At 44.0% G+C, this 24,176-nt stretch overlaps 1 protein-coding gene across 1 annotated transcript in view; it reads right to left on the minus strand.

Moving 5' to 3' along the window:
• LOC122558098 (anoctamin-9-like) overlaps positions 1 to 24,176 on the minus strand; it is a 108,485-nt gene that overhangs the window by 46,814 nt on the left and 37,495 nt on the right. The window contains exons 8-10 of the mRNA XM_043706418.1: positions 12,259 to 12,295; positions 11,282 to 11,393; positions 5,439 to 5,496 (exon numbers count right to left, since the gene is read on the minus strand). Of these exons, the coding sequence (XP_043562353.1) occupies positions 5,439 to 5,496; positions 11,282 to 11,393; positions 12,259 to 12,295 (207 nt within the window). The remainder of the gene's footprint in view (positions 1 to 5,438; positions 5,497 to 11,281; positions 11,394 to 12,258; positions 12,296 to 24,176) is intronic.

Genomic DNA, 24,176 nt, shown 5'->3' on the forward strand with positions numbered 1-24,176 from the left:
TTGGAGGTGGCAGAAATGTTGGCGGATGATTTGGTTTATGCGAAGGTTGGTAGGGTGGAAGGTGAGCACCAGGGGGGTTCTGTCCTTGTTACGGTTGGAGGGGTGGGGTCTGAGGGCGGAGGTGTGGGATGTGGACAAAATGCATTGGAGGGCATCTTTAACCACGTGGGAAGGGAAATTGCGGTCTCTAAAGAAGAAGGCCATCTGGTGTGTTCTGTGGTGGAACTGGTCCTCCTGGGAGCAGATACGGCGGAGGCGGAGGCAGAGGAATTGGGAATACGGGATGGCATTTTTGCAAGAGGTAGGGTGAACAAAAGCAAGCTGCCTTATTTTGAGATAAGAAGTTCTGTTTTTTATAAATCTTAATCAGAGGGTTTTATCGGACTGGTATTGTAGAGGAGAAAGTAAAAGATAGGTCAGAGGAAGGAATTTTAAATAGTTGTTAATTATTCTCTGTTATACTTGAAGAAATAAAGTTGCTAATTTTTACTTTGAATAGTCCTTGGCCTCTCGAACTTTCACAGATTACTGTACAGGATAAATCTTTTCTGTGTTGCTGGTTTACATTAAGCTGAAGAGTTTACCCTGTGTCGTAAGAATCTGGGGGCTCGGTTCCAATCCAAGGTAGATAAGCAGGAGGCTTGAAGAACACAGCAAGCCAGGCAGCATCAAGAGGTGGAGAAGTTAATGTTTCCGGTGTAACCCTTCTTCAGGACTCATTGACTTCAGGAAGCAAGCTTGAGGGCACGCCCCTCTCTACATCAATGTAGCTGAGGTGGAGGTTGGCGAGAGTTTCAAGTTTCCACGAGTGACAATCACCAACAATCTTTCCTGGTCCACCCACATTATTGCAATGGTCAAAAGGACACAACAACACTTCTACTTCCTCAGGAGGCTAAGGAAATTTGGCATGAACGTAAAGACTCTTATCAATTTTTATAGAGTTTGTATACCCCAGTCCAACACCAGCATCTCCAAATCATGACTATTATCAACACTACTAATTGCTGGCTTAAAGTGGAGAGGATCGCCAAGAAGATCGTACATATCGACACTGGCATCAAGTTTCTACAGAAATGCAGGCAAGCAGGAAAGATTCCAAAAAGATTACGGATCATGAACCCACTCAAGTCAACATATAATACAGACTACGCAGAGAAACTTTGCCACCGCACCTCTCGCAAACTCCTCAATCATCTTGTGCACTAACACTACAGCAGGCGCCACAACATTGAAATTCAGATGGAGTCCACACTCTCATCCTGCACTCAGGATACAGCAGTACAATTACACGACATTGCCAAACAGACAAGGCGACAAAACCACACCACTTACATGCACACCAAGAACAAAAAACTGGAAAAACTTGGCATTCTGACCAGTAGCAGCAAAGCCCACCCTGGCACTACAGTGGATAACATTATCCCTGCGGGGAAGTCTACTATCAACTTATCGGACCACACCTTTCGCGTACACTGGATCTGTTCAGATGAGGAGGAACGTGACGGGCATCTGGAAGTACTCAGGGATGCCCTCATAAGAACAGGGTATGATGCTCAACTCATCTACCACCAGTTTTGACATGCCACAGCAAGGACCTCCTCAGGAGACAGACACCTGTTGCAACCGACAGGATAGCCTTCGTTGTCCAGTACTTCCCAGGAGCTCAAAAACTACGCCATGTTCTTTGTGACCTGCAACACATTATCAATGAGGGTGAGCACCTTGTCAAGACCTTCCCCACACCTCCACTGCTTGTCTTTAAACAACCGCCAAACCTCAAATAGATCATTGTTCGTAGCAAGCTGCCCAGCTTTCTAGACAACTCCTTACAACCCATTCAAAGTAGGCGCTGCAAGACATGTCAGAGTGTGGACACCTCCTACCATATATGTGGCAGGTACTCAAGTGACTCAGCCAATATTGTCTATCTTATATGTTGCAGGCAAGGATGCCTTGAGGCATGGTACATTGGGGAAACTGGGCAAAGGCTACGGCAATGAATGAATGGGCACAGCACAACAATCAACAGACAGGAGTGTTTCCTCCCAGTTGGGGAACACTTCAGTAGTCCAGGACATTTGACCTCGGACTTTCGGGTGACCATCCTCTAAGGCGGACTTCGGGACAGGCAACAGTGAAAAGTGGCCGAGCAGAGGCTAACAGCCCATGGAGAGGGCCTCAACCGGGACCTTGGGTTCATGTCACACAACAGGTGACCACCATTGCACTATACACACACACAGACAGTCCTATACACACACACATACATGCAACTCCTTTACACACACATACACACGGACACACGTATACACAGACATGCACACAGACACTCACACACGCTCCTACAGATACACACCCCCACACTGACCCCCTCACAGACTTAGACATTCTACACTCACATACACTCTCGCTCACACTCACAACCCCCACCCCAGGCAGACAGACAGACACACATACACACACACACACATGCACACATAAACATATACGTTTGTGGGGTGAATTTGTACTTGCAGAGTTACATTGTACTTTGCTCAAAAACTGCATGAATTCATGTAAGACTGTGTTAACTCACTTTTTAGCTTAGAATCAGTCTAAACATTATGGCACAGGCAGAGAACACAGGGGGCTAACACCTTCAACATTATCTGGCTAACACCAATTGTTACAATTAACCTGAGACTGTAACTTTTAAAAAAAGGTTTTGTGATTTACATATGAAAGAAGTGACACTATCATGGTATTCGAACAGATGAAAGACTCAACAAACAATCAAGATATTTTTCAATGTATAATTTCAGTTACATCACACTGTAAACATTTGCTATAAATTCTGTGTCTTACAACTGTGTCCTCCACAACCACCTGATGACGGAGCGGCGCTCCGAAAGCTAGTGTGCTTCCAATTAAACCTGTTGGACTATAACCTGGTGTTGTGTGATTTTTAACTTTGTACACCCCAGTCGAACACCAGCATCTCCAAATCAATTTTATAGATGCACCATAGAAAGCATTCTATCTAGATGCACCACAACGTGGTATTAAATCTACTCTGCCCAGGATCATAAGAAACTAAAGAGAGTTGTGAACACAGCTCAGTCCATCACGCAGGCCAACCCTCAATCCATTGACTCCATTTAAACTTCCTGCTGCCTTGGAAAGGATGCCAACATAATCAAAGACTCCTCACCCTGATTATAATATCTTCCAACCTCTTCCTTTGGGCAGAAGATACAAAAGCTTAAACACACGTATCAACAGATTCAAGAACTACTTCTTCCCTGCTGTTATTAGACTTCTGAATGGAACTCTCAATTTTTCAATTTAATGTTAACCTCGCTCTTTGTGCACCTTCTCTGCAGCCATAATGTTGTACTTCTCGCTCTGTTCTATTACCCCTATGCACTTTGTTTGGTTTGACCTGTCTGTTCTGCATGCAAAGCAAAACTTTTTACTGTACTTAGGTACATGTAACAATGATAAACCAAATCAAATCAAAAATTTCAACACACTCCTGACTTGTGTCTTGTAGATGATGAGCAGGCTTTGGGGAATTGGGGGGGTGGGTGACTAGCCTCTGACCTGCTTTTGCAGCCACTGTGTTTATGTGGTGGGTCCAGTTGAGTTTTTGGTCAATGGTAACCCCCAGAATGTTGATAGTGGAGGATTTAGTGATGGTAACTCCATTTGAATTTCAATGGGCAGTGGTTAGATTATCTCTTGTTGGTACTGAACATAACCTGGCATGTGTGTAGCACAAATGTTACTAGCCACTTGTCAGCCCAAGCCTGGATATTGTCCAGATCTGGTTGCATTTGAAAAGGACATGCTTCAATATCTGAGGAGTTATGAATGATGCTAAGCATTGTGCAATTATCAGTAACAATGGAGGGAAGGTCAGTGGTGAAGCAGCTGAAGATGGTTGGACCTCAGGCACTTTCCTGAGGAATTACTGCAGAGATGTCCTGGAGCTAAGGTGACTGACCTCCAACAACCACGACTTTCTTTCTGTGTGCCAGTATAACTCCAACCAGTGGAGAGTTTGCCCCGATACCCATTCATTTCCATTTTTCTAGAGTTCCTTGATGTCACAGTGGGTCAAATGCCGCCTTGATGTCTAAGGCTGTCACTCTAACCTCACCTCTGGAATTCAGCTCTTTTGCCCATATTTCAACTAAGGCTGTAATTAGATCAGAAACTAAGTGGTCCTGGTAGAACCCAGAGTTGGCGTCACTGAGCTGCTTGATAGAACTGTTCATGATACTTTCCATCACTTTACAGATGATCAAGAGAAGACTGATGGGGCAGTAATTGGTTGGGTTGGATATGTCCTGCTTTTTGTGTATAGGACATAACCTTCCTGGTAAATCCTATACGTTGTTAGATAGATGTCAGCACTGTAACTGTACTGGAAAAGCTTGACTAGGGGAGCAGCAAGTTCTGGAGCACAAGTCTTTAGTCCTATTGCCAGAATGTTGTCAGGACCCACTGCCTTTGCATTATCCAGTGTCTCCTTGATATCACGCAGAACAAATCAAATTGGCTGAAGACAGGTATATGTAATGCTGGAGACCACTGGAAGAGGCCAAGATTAATCATCCACATGGCACTTCTAGCTGATAGTTATTGCAGATGCCTTAGCCTTAACTTTTGCACTGATGTGCCTGGCTCTTCCATCATTGAAGATGGGAATATTTGTGGAGACTCCTCCTGTAGTGAGTTATTTAATTGTCCACCAGCATTCAAAACTGGATGGCAGGACTGCAAAGCTTAGTTCTAATCCACTCGTTGCAGGATTGCTTAGCTCTATCACTTGCTATTTATGCTGTTTGGCATGCAAGTTGTCCTATTTGGTAGCTTCATCAGGTTGACACCCCATTTTCAGGTATGCTTGGTGCTGCCTCTGGTATGCCCTCTTGTACTCTCCTTTGAACCAGGTTGATTCCCTGGCTTGATGGCAATGGCTGAGTGGGGGACATGCCAGACCATGAGGTTGCAGATTGTGCTGGAGTTCAGTTCTGCTGCTGTTATTGGCCTACAGTGTTTCATGGATGCCCAATCTTGAGTTGCTAGATCTGTTCAAAGTCTATCCAATTTAGCATTGTGATAATGCCACATAACAGTAAGAAAATAATCTGTGAAGCTTGAAAATCTTTTTTATACTCAGAATATTTAACTATTCTTCCTCAGAAAGGATATGAAAAAGAGCTATCCCTGAAATTTGATTGTATAAACAGATAAGCAATTTAGACAATATTTTAAAAAGAAACTAGATAAAAGGTGTTCAATATACTAGTCGAAATTATTTTCCCTAGGTTTTCTATATAATAAACAACTCATTAACCTGTATTGATAATTACATTCACGGTAACATATAGTGTATGTATTTATGTTTCTCAAAAGGGAATGTAAAGAATCAGGAATTGTTTGCTCACCTCTTCTAATCGCCACTTGTTAGCTACTCTCGCATAATTACCTGGATGCCCATTGATCCTAACAGAGAAATAAGTTAATTACGAAAGTTAATTACAGGATACTAATACTACACATGCACTGCAAGTGAACTACCACTGTACCCTCACATGGAATTGTACTCTGTATTCATGAAAAAAATGTGAATGGAGACAAAATCAATGGGCTGAACTTTGCTGGATTTTGTTTTGGCTCAATGAGAGTTTTTGGAAGGGATTCTCGCCAAAAAAACCAGTGAGATTTTCCATCATATCTTACCAAATGCATCTTACTATCTCTCTAGCCCACCCCACGGCATTCTTCATGTCCAATTCTATCCCCATATTACTATATACAACCTGACACTCATTGATATTTCCCTCAAAGGACCAGCATTGCTTATGTCCACGCAATCTTTAAAAGCCCATTGCATAAGTATGGTTCCTGACAATTGCTCTGGACATGGCAGACAGACAAAATGGGTGCTTTTGTTTTGAGGATAGGGACATAGAAGTGGATGTGGTGGTGCAGATGCAAGATGTTCTTTCTCCTGGCACCAGATCATGCTTGGTTTGAGTTTGCCACCCAGGTCAGTGCTGTCTTAGCTGTCTAAAGGAATGACGGCAGTGTAGGGAAAATTTGAATTACATTTTCCACGACAACCGTCTTTTCTTTGATACCTCCCACTGACCATGTCCAGGCCCTTTGAAGGAGGTATGGGAGGCTGGCCTTGACTCACTATACCAGAAAACTCTGAGCACACAGTACCTCTGTTGATATGACTCATAATTTTTGAAAACCATGAGAAGCTTCCTGGCTCTGTGTTTAACAAATGACTAAAGCAAGACAATATAAGGGAAGCTATGAGAATTCAGCTAAGTCCAGAATGAGTAAGCGCTGAGATGACAAGCAAAAAGCCCAGAGATGCAGCCTGGTTCAGTCGATGATCTGGACATGTGTCCCTGAGTGCACGATGTCCTTGCAGCAGCCATTACAATGATAGTTGTCAGTGTAGCCTTAAGTGCAGATTGAAGTGCAGAGGTGTCAAAAGCTGGTTTGGAGATGTACCATGAGGGTTGTTAGAGACTGGAATATGATGAATGCAAACATATGGTATGTATTGTCAATGCCCATGAAGGGTACCCTATGATGCTGGCACCCAGTGTCCAAGATTGAGACTTCACAGACAGCAACGAGCTCAAGTTTCCAGTAAACAGATCTATGTTGAGAATTCTTGATGTCTAACTTAGTTGGTATGTTTGGTAAATTGACAAGATGGATATTAGTGAGTCAAGTTGTGGTGTTAAAAAAGCATTTACTAAGTTATAATTCCCTTTAATTGGCAAGTCACTGTTGCCTAGTGAGAAACATGCCACTCTGCTTGGCGAAAGCATAAAAGATGTAGCAAGATGCTCCCTTCATCGAGATAGGTATTGCCAGACTTCCTGATGAAGGGCTTATGCCCGAAACGCCAATTCTCCTGTTCCTCGGTTGCTACCTGACCTGCTGTGCTTTTCCAGCACCACCCTCTTGAGTCTGATCTCCAGCATCTGCAGTCTTCACTTTCTCCTTGCCAGACTTCTCATCTGCTTCTGCCACATGTCTCAACTTAGCCCAATATAGTGATTGCAACAAGGTCAGCCAGGACGACCTCATAGGATATTAGTTCCCTGATTGGTGCTGTTAAGCTAGTTCAATCAGCTAGTCTTGCCTGACAGATATTAACAAGTGTGTTTAGAAAAAGAAAAAAAAAATTAACAAGTGTGTTCCCTTTGATGTGAAGGGCTCTGCTTGTCACTGGCCACTCGGATGTTTCTTCGCTTTCTGGTGGTGGAAACTGAATAAAGATTCGTACACATTGTGTCTCTCACTGTGTCTCACACCTGCACACACACAACATGGGTGCTGGGGAAAAAATAAGCAGTTAGGCGGTAGTGTGGGGGTAGAAAAGGAAAAGAAAAAAATCAGGAGTGTCAAAAAATTTTTTAAAAAGAACATGAGTGTCAGCGGTTCTGTTCACTCTGAGAGATGCCTCTGAGGGAGCTGGATCAGAGTGGAGTGAAGGGAAGGAAAAGAAAAAAAAAAGAGAAAAAAATTAACAAGTGTATTTAGAAAAAGAAAAAAAGTAATAAGTGTGTTCCCTTTGATGTGAAGGGCATTGCTTGTCACTGGCCATTTGGGTGTTTCCTTTCCTCCTGGTGGTGTAAACTGAATAAAGATTTGTGCACCTTTTGTCTTTCACTGTGTCTCACACCTGCACACACACACATGGGTGCGGGGGAATAAATAAGCACTACCGCAGTTAGGCGGTAATGTGGGGGTAACAAAAAAACAGGAGAAAAAATATTAACTAATGTGTTAAGAAAGAAAATTAACAGGAATGTCCAAGATTCTGTTCACGCTGAGAGCTGGTTCTGAGGAAACCAGACCAGTGTCAATTACTGTGCACATGTAAATGAAGGGTGACTTTGTGATGGTGTACTGGTCTCTGTGGAGTTATTTCTGTGCTTTTGAGACAAAAAAAAGTGCTCCTGAAGAAATTTGCTTGCAACAGTCATCTTTGAGTTGGGCTACATATTTCTTGGCACGATACCATTATTTGGGAGGCTTGACTCGTTCAATCCTGCCATTGAAGACTGAGCCCACTATGTGGAAAGAATATGTTATTTTTTTCTGGACAAATGACAGTGGGGCAGATGAAAAGCAATGAGTCATTTTCCTGACCACTTGTGGATCCGCAGCTTTTTTTGGTTATTAGCAGCCTAACTTTTCCTGAAGCACCAAATACTAAAACTCTTTCAAGAATTAATAGATTTAGTTAAGGAATATAATGACCCAGGTCTCCTCTAATTCTGAGATGCTACGGTTTTACTCGGCAGTTTGAGAGTGGGGACAATCTGTGTTGGGAATTTTGATGAAGACAACTGGCAGGGTCATGGTTTAACCCTTAATGAGATGCTGAGAGACTGTTTGGTATATGGAATTAATGATGTCACCATGCAAAAGCACCTACTAGCTGAAGCCCACCTGGCCTTCAAACAGACACTACAATTGACTTTGTCATGAGAAAATGCTGCAAATGGAGCTTATGAGTTAAAGGGTATGCCAATGGAAGTGGACACCCTGCCAGGCTGATTGAGCTTGGGGAACACCACTTGAGCAAAGACAATTGAATAGCCTCACTCAGGACATTTCCTGAACTCCAGGTAAACCTACAGCAAAACCTCAAAATAAAGCCAAGCCTTGACCAAACGGTTAACATTTTTTCAGGATCTGGGCCAGCAAGCCATTGTAGTTGCTGCCGGTATGCAGACTCAGGACAGCAAAAGAATCTATCTAGCTTGAGTAAGAGGACTCATAGGCCGGTATCCAAGAGAGTGCACACCCAGGAAAGCCCAGCTATATCTGGCTTGGAACAGTTAAGTTGTTCAGCAACATCCAAATTGGAATCAATCAAAATAAATATCTGGTTAAATGGTCACTCAATTCTAATGAAGGTTGATACCAGTGCAGCTATATCAGTTATTGTAGAAGCAGCCTTCAACAAAGTTCGATTTGGACTCCAATTTTTAAGTTTGTGTAAGATCTCAACTAGACTGAGAACCTATACCATGGAATCTTTACAGATTAAATGTTTAACTGCAGTTCTGGTCTTGTACGAGAAGCAGCTGGTTACCACTGATTGTAGTAAAAAGCGAGGGCCTAAGCTTGATGGGGCAAAATTGGTTGCCTGATTGAAGTCCTAATTACATACCTGGATGTTTTTCAGGAAGGTCTTGGGATTATCAGAGGAACCTAGGCCATGTTGACTAGGAAGCTATTCCATGATTCTGCAAGCCTGTAGAGTGCTATTTGCCTTATGCGTGAAAGTAGAACCAGAAATCAGGAGGATGAAAAGCGAAGGAATCATCAAACTAGTACAGTTTGTGTAACGGGCAGCAGCGGCCATACTGATTGTAAAGCTCGATAGGTTTGCTGATGAAGTAAGGGTAGGAGAGTGGATTGTGAAGGGAACATAAGGAGTCTGCAAAAGGGTTTAACTGTGTTAAATGAGTGAGCTAAACTGTGTAAGCTAATAACGGATGATATGAACTGAAGGATGGAAAAGCAGTATATAATTTAAATGGTGAAAATTTACATAACTCTGCAATAGAGAGGAATCTGATGCCCTGGTGTATGAATCAGAAAACATTGGCATGTAGGTACTGCAACTGATTAGAAAGGTAATTGAAATTGCATATTTTGCAAAGGTCAAAGAGAATGAAAATAAGGAAGTTTTGTCACAGTTGTATAGGGTAATGGTGAGACCATATCTGGAAATATACTGAATATAGTTTTATTCTCTTTACTTAGGAAATATAAAATTGCACAAGAAGTAGTTTGAAGAAAGTTCACTTGACTGTTTCTTGAAATGAGGTAGCTATTCTAAGAGGAAAGATTGGAGAGTTTGAGCCTATATCCATTGGAGTTTAGAACAATGAGGGGTCACCTTACTGGAACATATAACATTATAAGAAGATTTGTTGAGATGTTGAGAGGTAGTTTCTGCTAGCACCATTTAAAATAAAGGAACACACATTTAAAATGAAGATAAGGAGAAATGATTTTATCTCAATGGGTCATTAGATCATGGAATTATCTTCCCAAGAGAATAATGAAGACAGAGTCATTGAATAAATTTAAGATTGAATTAGATTCTTAATTTACAAACAGACTCGTAGGTTATTAAGTCACAGATCAGGCATGGTCTCTTCAAAAGGTGAAGCAGGCGTAAGTGGCTATATGATCCAATCCTGCTCCTAATTCAAATGATTATATATATGAATGTACCAAGGAGATGGAGAGAACAGGGAGTGATGGAGTATGTCCTTTGTAATAGCCACTTGATGGCCACTAAAAATGCATGCGTATCTGGTCTACTGGAAGGAGGTCTTGTTCTATGATGCTAAATATATCAGCAATGATTGGCTATGAATGCCTCAGCCTCCTGTGACACTGGTGCATACGTGTTGAGAGAACTGATCCTCTGTTCTGTTGATCCTGTGTTGGGAGTCTACCTCCTTCAAGCTGAATCTCATTTCTGTGGTATACAGCTGAGGAGAAGACAGCTGACACTGGTACTGGTGTTGCTCCTACCGCCATTAGTATTGCTGGTGTTACTACTCTTGTCCATCATCAAGTTAGAGCTGCATAAGCTGTTCCTATGCTGTAGTGAAAGACTGACGACAAGGAATTATAGGTCAAGGTGAGTGAAGTACAATACAGGTAATCTAACTTTCAAACAACTGGAGATCATGAATCAAGCTGGAAAGAAGTGCTGTGCTTATCTGTCCCTTACCCAGGCAGGGAAACAGCTATTTAGCTACACTTTGATGGATTCCAAGCATGCCCCCGTCCCCGCTTTCACATGGTTGTTCCGAGTTCAACACATTTTAGGAAACACAAGCACTAACTGTTAAAAGTTGGAATTCTGGGTTAAATCCTAAAATAATCAGGGACTTAAATATTTTAATGACAGTTGACAGCTTCCATGGTTTTCCTGTTCATCTGCAAACTCACCTAGGTTAAACTCAGATATGGGCAGGAACAGATTGAGTTCCTGATCCAGCACCACTTTCTGGGTCTTTACACCACCATCCGTCTCACCAAACCACTTGCAATCAATCTCCTACTACCCCCAGTTTGCAACCAAACTCACACCTGCCACTTGTGAGTTAAAATTCTGCATAAGTTATTTTACCACACTTCTAAATCTCCCATACTATTATCCACAATGAATTATAAGATTTGCTGATTTATACAAATTGAAGTGTTTAATGGTACCCACCTTCCCAGAAAAAAAGCGATGTAAACAATAGAAGTAAACATTGTGAAGAACTGGAATGTGAACATTTTTACAGTGAAGCTGTTTTCTCGGGCTAACACAGTACGCATCCTTTCTGAAAAACACCAATACATTGTGATAAGTGACGTTTTGTATACCCTGTATAATCAGAACAGTTCTATTCTCTCACATTGTGACTCAAGTCCAACTTCCCCAACTCTACTAGTATATCTCCCATCCACCAGTAGTTTTCTTGGGATTTGCTTATTGATATTACATGTTGTGCTTTGGTTTTTGACTGTTTAAAAAATGAATTAAGACTGCTCCTGTTGACCACATTGCAACATCTATCTGACCTATCAGGGCAGCACTTAAATTCAGGTGTAAAGGTTGGAAAAGCAGCATCTAACCCCTTGAAGAACTCAGTAACACTGACATCCTTGGCTCAACTAAACTGTTCTGCAGTTTGAAACATTCCTATAATTACTCTGATGTACACAGCCGCTATAATACTTCAGTTTCAATTGACTCTCTTGTCATATTCAGTTGCATTCCAATGCAACCTGCTGGAAAAAAGCAAGGGCTTGGATGTGCAGGATCACTATCATTGTTGGCTTTGCAAGTGGTAAAATCTGTGTTTTCCCCTTATGAGTCGAATGATGTAACAAAGGTGTCTCAAGGTGCAATTACGGTTTAGGATTTTCCATACATGGAGCTAAAGACTCTTGATTTCTAAATGTGCCTGGGTGGGCCCCAGTGGCAAATTCAAGTTAAAATATATTTTCAATTAGCACACCACAGAGTTGAAAGGGATGTGCTGAGGTTTTGGTGGCAGCCTGCACACTTTCCAAAATCAATAACAGAAACTGGATTGTCCTGTTAGATGGGGAAGACATTTGCCAAGGGTTTGGCCTGTGGATTTTGGGAACCATTGACTGAATAAGAATTACATTATATTGCAAAATTATAAACTTACATACCCAACTCAGACAGCTTCCTTGCAACTAAATAATTGACCTGGAATATAAAACGATGACAATTATTTTTTTATTTGCTTATTATAGGAAAAAAAACTTCTAGACAATTAAGCCTAAAATTGATGTGCCCTATTTTTTAGGTGTGGCTGTTTCATTTAGTGACCTACAGCCAGAAAATCTCACATGGACACACGTCAAATTGATGTAGCCAACCCATTTTTGATCACATCAGAAACTCCAATGAATCCATATCACACATCTCCCTACAGCGTGCAGACTTCCATGCACCTCAGGTCAACTAGTGTTGTGAGCAAATCTCATTCGACAAGGAGTCTTCACCTTTTAAAAGCATCTATGGAAGAACAGATTAGAACACATGGTTCCTGTAAAATTAAAGTGCTGAAGGCTCCTGGACAATCACTTTGGATGAGTCAGGATATGTGTGATGTCACACAATGTCAAACAAAGGCACTTTATCTCAGTGACATCAACCCAAAAGCAGTGGTGAGACAAGTGGAGGCCAGGAGAAAGAGAATTCTCCTTGGCAGCTGGAGATTTTAGAAGGGCAGATGGGGGAACTCAACTGAATGGAAGACAAAAGCTCAGTTTCTTCCTGTCTGCCATGTCCGGGGCAATTGTCAGGAATTATGCAGGATAACTCCAGACTGATATTGCTTGTTCAGATGCAGATGGGCTTTTAAAGATGGCACAGGCACAAGGCATACCAGTGAATTCTGAGATATCTGCTGAGTGGCAAATTATTCTGGGAATGGAGCATGGTAAGATATGGCCAGAATTGAATTTGAAAGATGCCATAACGATGGAGAAGGTAAGAAGGCAGAAAGTTTGGTAAAACACAGCGAGAGAACCTGCAGGGCTTCATGGTGAAAAATCTTCCAAAGCCTGATGTAACTTGGACTTAGCCAAAAAAACTCAAGATTCAGCCCTAGGCTTTATCAACATCAAGCTGTACTGCATATGACTGAGACTTCTCATCATGAGCTAATCGACTTTGAAAGGCTTTACCTCTTATGGCCCAAATGTTTGCAAAAATAAATAGCTTGGTTTCAAAGGAACCAAGTAGCAGACGATGTTTGTACTCAACAGATTTTGGAGGAAGAAGTCTACCTAGCCAAGTTCATGCTCACGGCCAGGACTGGGGTCCATCTGCCCAATATTCAGGATCCAGTTCTTTGAGTGAGCTTCAATCAGGGTGAGGCCAAAGTGTTAGGTCCAGGGATAGCACCTAGACCATGAGCAACACCGGTGTCCATGATTTCTGTCTTTGCCCTGTTCATGACCCATTTTTATAGTCAGATTATTGAACGAACGTGTTACCCATTTTTGACTAGCATTAATGAACTGGGCTGCACTGTTAAGGAGTATTCATGATATGCTCAATTATCCCGGTCGACTGATTGTTTCCACCTACTCCTGCGCTACTGAACTAATCTCTGCTTATATCAACTCCATCCTGTCCCCCTTGGTCTTGGAACCTCCCACATACATTTGAGATACCACCCTCGCCCTGCAATCCTCCATGACTTCCGATTCCCGGCCCCCCAACACTTTATCTTCCCCATGGAAATTCAGTCCCTCTGTACCTGCGTCCCCTATGAGGAAAGCCTAAAAGCACTCTGTTTCTTCCTCTCCCACTGACCCCCACTCCCCACCCTCCTCCTCCAGCCTCCCTCCACCGACACTGTTATTCGATTGGCAGAACTGGTCCTTACCCTTAACCACTTCTCCTTTCAATCCTCCCATTTGCTACAAACTAGAGGGGGTGACTATGGGTACCTGAGTGCCTTTTCATAGGATACATGGAATATTGTCTTTTCCACAGCTACACTGGCATCATCCCCCCCTTTTCCTCACTTACATCAATGACTTTATCGGTGCTGCCTCGTGCTCTCACAAGGAGCTTGAACAGCTCATTCTCCACACCAACACTTCCATCCCGACCTCAAATTCACCTGGTCCATTTCCAATACCTCCCTCCCCTTCCTGGACCTTCCCATCTCGGTCTTGGGTCATCAACTCAACACTGACATCTACTTCAAACCCACAGACTCCCACTTTCCACCCTTATCTGTATTCTGTAGGGGCTGTTCCCTCCATGTTAGGTCCATGCTCCCCACCAACCCCCTCTCCACACCCGGCACCTTCCCCTGCCAATTAGAGGGGCAAAGCCTGCGTCCACACCACCCCCACTCACCTCAGTCCAAGGCCCCAAAAGATCATTCCAAATCCAGCAGAGCTTTACTAGGATATCCTCCAATCTTATTTACTGCATCCGGTGCTCTCAATGTGGTCTCCTCTACAACAGAGAGACCAAGTGCCTTGACTACACCTTCTCCCATCCTCCCTCTTGTAAAAATGTGGTTCCCTACTCCTAATTCCTCCATCTTATCTGCTCTCAGGATGAGCAGTTCCACTCCAGGACATCCCAGATGTCCTCCTACTTCAAGGACATGATTTCCCCTGCCTTGTGATCGACAGTGCCCTCAACTGTGTCTCCTCCATTTCCTGCATCTCTGCCCTCGAACCCCAACCCCCAATTCCAACAAGGATAGAATTGCCCTGGTCCTCACATTCTACCCCACTAATCTCCAAATCCAGCATATCATGCTCTGTCATTTTTGCCACCTACAGTCAGACCCCACCACCAAAAATATATTTCACTTCCCACCCTTATCTGTATTCTATAGGGGCTGTTCCCTCCATGTTAGGTCCATGCTCCCCACCAACCCCCTCTCCACACCCGGCACCTTCCCCTGCCAATTAGCGGTGCAAAACCTGTGCCCACACCACCCCCTCTCACCTCAGTCCAAGGCCCCAAAAGATCATTCCAAATCCAGCAGAGCTTTACTTGGATATCTTAAAATCTCATTTACTGCATCCAGTGCTCTCAATGTGGTCTCCTCTACAACAGACAGACCAAGTGCAAACTCACAGAATGGTTCAGGGAACACCTCAGGTTTGTATGTACCAACCAACCCCACCTTCCGGTGGCCATCCACTTCAATTCCCCCTCTCAACTGAGGACATGTCCATTCTGGGCCTCCTCCACTGCCTACACAAGGCCACCCACAAACTTGAGGAATACCTCATCTTTCACCTTGGGAACCTACAACCACACGACATGAACACTGAATTCACTAGTTTCTAAATTTCCCCTCCCCCACCCCATTCCAGATCCAATATTCCGACTCAGCTCCTCCCTCTGACTGAGCTACTTGTCCATCTTCCTTCCCACCTGTCCGCTCCACATTCCCACTGACCTATCACCACAAGCCCTTCATCAGGAAATCATCATTGTTGGAGGTGGAGAGGTCCAGGAAGGGGAGAGAGGTGTCAGAGATGGTCAGGTGAATTTAAGGTTGGGGTGGAATGTGCTGGTGAAGTTGATGAACTGCTCAACCTCCTCGTGGGAGCATGAGGTGGTGCCGATGCAGTCATCAATAAAGCGGAGGAAGAGGTGGCAAGTGGTGTCGGTCTAACTACAGAAGATGGACTTTTCTACGTAGCCAACAAAGAGACAGGCATAGCTCGGGCCCATGCAGGTGCCCATGGTTACCCCTTTCATCTGATGAAGCCTGATGAAGGGCTTTTGCCCAAAACGTCGATTTTCCTACTCCTTAGATGCTGCCTGACCTGCTGTGCTTTTCCAGCACCACTCTAATCTTGATTCTGATCTCCAGCATCTGCAGTCTTCATTTTGCCTAGGGATAGATGTTAGCCTAGGCGAGAGTGAGTTACACAGATGCCGGATATTAGAGTCGGGAGTGTGGTGCTGGAAAAGCACAGAAGGTCAGGCAGCATCCAAGGAGCAGGAAAATCGACATTTTGGGCAAAAGCCCTTCATCAGGAATGAGGCTCGGAGTCTTGGGTGTGGAGAGATAAATGCGAGGGGGGGTGGGGCTGGCGGGAAGGTAGCTAAGAGTGCAATAGGTGGATGGAGGTGGGGGTAAAGATGATAAATCGGAGGGGAGGGTAGAGTGGATGGTGGGAAGGAGGATGGACAAATGGGACGGGTCATGAGTACAGTGCTGAGCTGGAAGGTTGGAACTGGGGTAAGGTGGAGGATGGGGAAATAAGGAAACTGGTGAAATACACATTGATGTGGTTGGAGGATCCCGAGGTGTTCTTCCTCCAGGTGTTGGCTGGTAAGGGAGTGGTGATGGAGAAGGCCCAGGACCTGCATGTCTTCGGTACAGTGGGAGGGGAAGTTAAAGTGTTTGGCCACAGGGTGGTGAGGTTGATTGATGCAGGTATCTGGAGAAGTTCTCTGCAGTGTTCTGCAAGTAGCCACCCTGTCACCCCAATGTAGGGGAGACTGCATCGGGAGTAGCAGATACAGTAAATGACATGTGTGGAAGTGCAGGTGAAACTTTGATGGATGTGGAAGGCTCCTTTGGGGCCTTCAACAGAGGTGAGGGGGGGAGGTCTGGGCGTAGGTTTTGCAATTCCTATGGTGGTAAGGGAAGGTGCTGGGAGAGGAGGGTGGGTTGTTAGGGGGCATGGACCTGTCTTGGTAGTCGTGGAGGGAACGGTCTTTACGGAAGGCGGATAGGGATGGGGAGGGAAATATATCTCTGGTGGTGGGGTCCATTTGTAGATGGCAGAAATGGTGGAGGATGATGCAATGTATATGGAGGTTGGTGGGTGGAATGTGAGGACTGGGGTTTTGCAGGGGGGGGGTAGAGATTCTGTCCTTGCTACGGTTGGAGGGGTCGTGTTCAAGGGCGGAGGTGTGGGATGTGGATGAGATGCACTGGAGGGTATCATCAACCGCATGGGAGGGGAAATATCGGTCTTTAAAGAAGGAGGCCATCTGATGTGTTCTGTGGTGGAACTTGTCCTCCTGGGATCAGATATGGCGGAGGTGGAGGAATTGGGAATAAGGGATAGCATTTTTGCAGGAATCAGGGTAGGAGGAGGTGTAATCCAGGTAGCTATGGGAGTCAATGGGTTTGTAGAAAATGTCAGTGCTGAATTGGTCACCGTTGATGGAGTTGGAGAGGTCCAGGAAGGGGAGAAAGGTGTCAGAGGTGGTCCACGTGAATTTAAGGTTGGGGTTGAATGTGTTGGTGAAGTTAATGAACCGTTCAACCTCCTCATGGGAGCTCGAGGAGGCGCTGATGCAGTCATCAATGTAGTGGAGGAAAATGTGGGGAGTGGTGCCAGTGTAACTGCGGAAGATAGACTGTTCCACAAAGAGACTGACTTGGCTGGGGCTCATACAGGTGCCCATGGCTATCCCTTTCGTGTGGAGGAAGTGGGAGGATTCGAAGGAGAAATTGTTGAGGGTGAGGACCAGTTCAGCCAAACAAATAAGAGTGTCAGTGGAAGGGTATTGGTGGGGACATCGGGAGAGAAAGAAACGAAGGGCTTAGAGGCCCTGGTCATGGCAGATGGAGGTGTATAGGGACTGGATATCCATGGTGAAGATGAGGCATTGGGGGCTGCAGAAACCGAAGTCTTGGAGGAGGTGGGTGGTGTCCCGAATGAATGTGGGGAGTTCCTGGACAAGGGCAGATAGGACAGTATCGAGTTATGGGGAGATGAATTTGGTGGGGCAGGAGCAGGCTGAGATGATAGGTCGGCCGGGGCAGTCAGGGTTGTGGATTTTGGGTAGGAGTAGAATCGGGTGGTGCGGGGTTCCTGAACTATGAGGTTGGAAGCTGTGTGTGGGAGATCCCGTGAGATGATGAGTTTGTGTAAGTTCTGAGCGATGATGGGGTTTGGTGATGGGAGATGAAGTCGTGGTCAAGGGGGCGGTAGGAGGAGGTATCTTCAAGTTGGCACCTGGCTTCAGCGGTGTAGAGGTCAGTGCGCCAAACTACCACTGTATTCCCCCTTTTTCCGCTGGTTTGATGGTGAGGTTAGGGTTAGAGTAGAGGGAGTGGAGGGCTGAGCATTGTGAGGGTGAGAGGTTGGGGTGGGGAAGGGAGGGTGAACAAGTTGAGGCAGTTACTGTCTCGGCGGCAGTTGGAAATGAAGAGGTTGAGGGTGAGTAACAGACCAGCACAGGGTGTCCAGGTGGATGGGGTGTGTTGGAGGCAGGCGAAGAGGTCCTCGGAAGGTGGGCAGGATCTTGATTGAAAAAGTGAGCTCGGTGTTGGCGGCGGTGGAAGAAGTGTTCGACGTCACAATGTGTATTGAACTCGTTGATGTGTGAATGGACGGGGATGAAGGTAAAGCCTTTGTTGAGGACTGATCATTTATCCTCAGTAAGGGGGAGGTCTGGCAGATGGTGAAAATTTGGTAGGGCTGGAAGCTAGGACCTGGTATAGGGCTGAACTGGGAGTGGGGGTGGAGACTGTAACTGGAGTGGGCATGGTAGTGGAGGTAGTGGGGTGACATCATTAGCATAAGTGATGCTCACCCTGGAATTCTGGGGGACAGGGCGGTGACAGTGGGATCTATTGGGGGGGGGGCGGGGTGTATGTCGGCGGTGTACAGGTGAGTTGCATAAGTAAGTAGATGTTGGCCTGCCACGAACACCAACATCGCATGAGTGAATTTTTCAAAAATTGAATTTTCCTCAATTCTGGTGAAAGCTAATACATAGTCATTCAGTCATACAGCACAGAAACAGATCCTTCGGTCCAACCAGTCCATGCTGGACATAATCCCAAACTAAATTGATCCCACTTCCCTACTCGTGGCCCATATCCCTTCAAACATTTCCTACTGATGTATTTATCCAAGTCTTTTAAAGATTGTAATTGCACCCACATCCACCATTTCCTCAGGATATTCATTTCACATGCAAACCACCCTCTGCGTAAAGAAATTTGCCCTTGTGTCTTTTTTAAATCTCTCTCCTCTCACCTTAAAAATGTGCACCCTACTCTTGAAATCCCACATCCTAAGGAAAATACAACTACCATTAACCATATTTATACCTCCTGGAATGACGGGACTACCTTACGCTGAAAGACTGGAGTGACTGGGCTTGTATACCCTTGAGTAAGCAGACTGAGAGGGGATCTGATTGAGACATATAGATTATTAAAGAATTGGACACTCTGGAGGCAGGAAACATATTTCCGCTGATGGGTGAGTGCCGAACCAGAGGACATAGCTTAAAAATACGGGGTAGACCATTTAGGACAGAGATGAGGAGAAACTTCTTCACCCAGAGAGTGGTGGCTGTGTGGAATGCTCTGCCCCAGAGGGCAATGGAGGCCCAGTCTCTGGCTTCATTTAAGAAAGAGTTGGATAGAGCTCTTAAGGATAGTGGAATCAAGGGTTATGGAGATAAGGCAGGAACAGGATACTGATTAAGGATGAGCTGAAAAATGTGTTGCTGGAAAAGTGCAGCAGGTCAGGCAGCATCAAAGGAGCAGGAGAATCGATGTTTCGGGCATAAGCCCTTCTTCCTGATTCTCCTGCTCCTTTGATGCTGCCTGACCTGCTGCACTTTTCCAGCAACACATTTTTCAGCTCTGATCTCCAGCATCTGCAGTCCTCACTTCCTCTTACTGATTAAGGATGATCAGCCATGATCATATTGAATGGTGGTGCAGGCTCAAAGGGCAGAATGGCCTACTCCTGCACCTATTGTCTATTGTCTATTATTTTAAAAACTTCCATCAGGTTGCCTCTCAACCTCATACACTCCAGTGAAAAACATCCCATCCTGTTCAGCTTTTCTTTATAACTCAAACCTTCCACACCCGGCAACATCCTGGTAAATCTCTTCTGAACCTTCTGCAGCTTAATAATATCTTTTCTACAACTGGGCGACAAGAATTGGACACTGTATTCCAGAAGAGGCCTCACCAACATGACTTCCCAACTCGTATCATCAAAGGATTGAGTAATGAAGGCAACCATGCCAAATGCCTTTCTAATCTTACAGTCTATACATGATGCAAACTTCAAAGAATAACGTACCTGCATCCCTAAGTCCTTCTGTCCTACAACATGACCCAAGGTCCTACTATTAATCATATATGCCCTACCCCTTGTTTGTTGTACCAAAATGCAATACCTCATATTTATCCAGATTGAACTCCATCTGCCATTTTTCAGCTCACTGACCCATTTGATCAAGATCCCTCAAGAAGGTCATAGTAGACCTTCTTCATGGTAAATCTTTGTCACCAGTTTTGGTGTTACCCACAAGCCTACTAATCATGCCTTCTACATTTTCATCCAAATCATTTACAAACAAAAGAGTATCCAGAACCAAACACTTATGGAACACCACTGATGACAGGCCTCCAGTCTGTAAAGCAATCCTCCACCATCACTTTCTGTCTCCTGCCTTTAAGCCAATTAGGTATCCAATTGGCAAGCTCACCATGAATGCCATGTGACCTAACTTTACTAATTAGTCTACCATGCAGAACCTTGTCAAATGGTTTACTAAAATACAAAAAAACAATGTCTACTACTCTGCCATCATCAATCTTGTTGGTAACTTCCTCAAAAAACTCAATCAAGTTGGTGAGACACGATTTTCCTCACAAAAACCGTGCTAACAATCCCTAATCAATTTCTGCCTCTCTAAATGTCCATAAATCATACCTTTTATAATCAACTCCAACAATTTACCCACAATAAAGTCAGACTCATGGGTTTATTGTTCCTTGGTTTCTCCTTACAACCTTTCTTAAACAAAGGTACAACATTGGCCACCCTCCAGTCATCAGGCACCTCATGTAATTATACATGATGCAAATATTTCTGCAAGAGGTCTCACAGTTTCCTCCCTTAGTTTCCACAACGTTTTGGGGTACATTAGATTAGGTCTCAGAGATTTATCTACCTTTATATTCTCTAAGACCTCCCGAACTTACTCTTTTGTAATGTGAACTGTTTCTAAAACATCAAAGTTTATTTCTCTGCATTCTCTGGACTCTCTTTCTTTCTCCACAGTGAAAATATAAAATATTCATTTAGTATCTTTCCCACCTCCTGGGGTTAAAAGATGACCTGTTGATCTTTAGGAGACCCAGTGGCTCAGTTGTTAGTTCTGCTGCCTCACAGCACCAGAGACCCAGGTTCGATTCCAGTCTTGGGCGACCGTCTGTGTGGAGTGTGCACATTCTCCCCGTGTCTGCGTGGGTTTCCTCCCACAATCCAAACTTGCGCAGGTAGGTGAATTGGCCATGCTAAGTTGCCCATACTGTTCAGGGATGTGTAGTTATGTGTATTAGTCAGGGATAAATGTAGAGTAATGGAGAATGGGTTTGGGTAGATTACTCTTTGGAGGGTCGGTGTAGACTTGTTGGGTCAAAGGGCCCATTTCCACACTGTAGTGATCCTATGATCCTCTCTCTAGTTACCCTCTTGCTCTTAATGTAGTTGTAGAATCTCTTTGGATTATCCTTAATCTTATCTGTCTGTGATATGTCACATCCCCTCTTTGCTTTCTGATTTCACTTTTGAGAATGCCCCTACACTCTTTATATTGATTAAGAGACTCAATCGAATCAAGTTGTCTATATCTAAAATAAGATTGTCTTTTATTCTTGACTAGAACCTCAATGTCTTTATTCATCCATTGTTTCTTAATCTTACCAGCTTTACCCTTCACTCTAACAGGAACATAATGCCTCTGAACTCTCATTATCAGACTCTTAAAAGCCTCCCACTTACCTGTCCATTTACCTGTGTACAGTCTACTCCAATTAACTTTTGTAAGTTCTTGTTTCATATCATTAACATTTGCCTTACTACAATTATCAACTTTAATTTGTATGGCTTATCCTCTTCCATAACTATTTTGAAACTAATAGAATTATGATTGCTAGACCCAGAGTGTTTCCCCACTTTTATTTCAGTTACCTGCCCTGAATTATTGTCCAAAAGAAGGTCTAGTTTTGCTCCTTCTTTAATGGAAGCATCCACATATCGATAAAGCAAATTTTCATTGAATACATTTGACAAATTCTTCACCATCCAAACCTTGGATGATAGCCCCAGTCAATATTTGGAAAATTAAAACCCCCATTATTACAAACTTATTATGCTTACATATATCAGCGATCTCCCCACATATTTGATTCTCAATTTCCCTCTTACTATTGGGGGGGCATATAGGAGAATCCCATCAAGGTGATCTTTCCCTTCTTATTTCTAATTTCTACCTGTATATTTTCACTGGATGATTTTTCAGAAATATCTTCTCCAGTTACAGTAGTAATGTATTCTTTAATCCAAAATGCTACCCCCACCCCTCCTTTCTTGCCACCTTTCTTAATCTTCCTACAGCATCTAAAACACAGAACAATGAGCTGCCAGTCTTGTCCCTCTCTCAGCCAAGTTTCTGTAATAGTTATGACATCCCAATCCCACGTTCTTAAACATGCCTTGAATTCATCAGCCTGACCTGTAAGACCCCTTGCATTGAAATAAATGCAAATTAGTTCTTCAGAGTTACACATACTCTGACTCTCTCCTGTCTTTCTTTTCTAATTAACGAGGTCTCTTCAGATTCAGAACCTTTCCCACCAATCATTCTATTTACACTGCCACTTAGAATTCCTCCACTCCCCCTCTCTATCAGTATAAAGCTTCCCTTAATGCATTCAGCAAATCTCCCTGCTAAGATATTGGTCCCTTTTCAGTTCAGTTTAAACCCACCCTTTTTTGAAAAGGTCTTTTCTATCACAAAAGTCATTCAAATTGTTCAAAAATATGAATTCCTGAACAACACACCAGGTCTTCAGCCATTGATTTATCTCCATTATCCTTTTAGAGTCATAGAGATGTACAGAATGGAAACAGACCCTTCGGTCCAACCAGTCCATGCGGACCAGATATCCCAATCCAATCTAGTCCCACCGGCCATCACTTGGCCCATATCCCTCCAAACCCTTCCTATTCATATACCCATCCAAATGCCTCTTAAATGTTGCAATTGTACCAGCCTTCACCACTTCCTCTGGCAGCTCATTCCATACACGTACCACCCTCTGCGTGAAAACATTGCCTCTTAGGTCTCTTTTATATCTTTCCCCTCTCACCCTAAACCTATGCCCTCCAGTTCTGCACACCCCGATCCCAGGGAGAAGACATTGTCTATTTATCCTATCCATGCCCCTCATAATTTTGTAAACCTCTATAAGGTCATCCCTCAGCCTCCGACGCTCCAGGGAAAACAGCCTCAGCCTGTTCAGCCTCTCCCTGTAGCTCAGATTCTCCAACCCTGGCAATATCCTTGTAAATCTTTTCTGAACCCTTTCAAGTTTCACAACATCTTTCCGATAGGAAGGAGACCAGAATTGCACGCAATATTCCAACAGTGGCAACATGACCTCCCAACTCCTGTAAGAGAAAGTGAGGACTGCAGATGTTGGAGATCAGAGCTGAAGCTGTGTTGCTGGAAAAGCACAGAAGGTCAGGCAGTATCTAAGGAGCAGGGCAACTCCTGTACTCAATACTCTGACCAATAGAGGAAAGCCTTCTTCACTATCTTATCTACCTGCAACTCCACTTTCAAGGAGCTATGAACCTGCACTCCAAGGTCTCTTTGTTCAGCAACACTTCCTAGGACCTTACCATTAAGTGTATAAGTTCTGCTAAGATTTGCTTTCCCAAAATGCAGCACCTCGCATTTATTTGAATTAAACTCCATCTGCCACTTCTCAGCCCATTGGCCCAACTGGTCAAGATCCTGTTTGTAATCTGAGGAACCCCTCTTCGCTGTCCACTATACCTCCAATTTTGGTGTCATCTGCAAACTTACTAACTGTACCTCTTATGCTCGCATCCAAATCATTTATGTAAATGACAAAAAGTAGAGGCCCAGCACCGATCCTTGTGGCACTCCACTGGTCACAGGCCTCCAGTCTGAAAAAGAACCCTCCACCACCACCTTTGAGCCAGTTCTGTATCCAAATGGCTAGTTCTCCCTGTGTTCCATGAGATCTAACCTTGCTAATCAGTCTCCCATGGGGAAC

Source organism: Chiloscyllium plagiosum, chromosome 16 (genome assembly GCF_004010195.1).
Source record: "Chiloscyllium plagiosum isolate BGI_BamShark_2017 chromosome 16, ASM401019v2, whole genome shotgun sequence".
Classification (NCBI taxonomy): Eukaryota; Metazoa; Chordata; class Chondrichthyes; order Orectolobiformes; family Hemiscylliidae; genus Chiloscyllium; species Chiloscyllium plagiosum.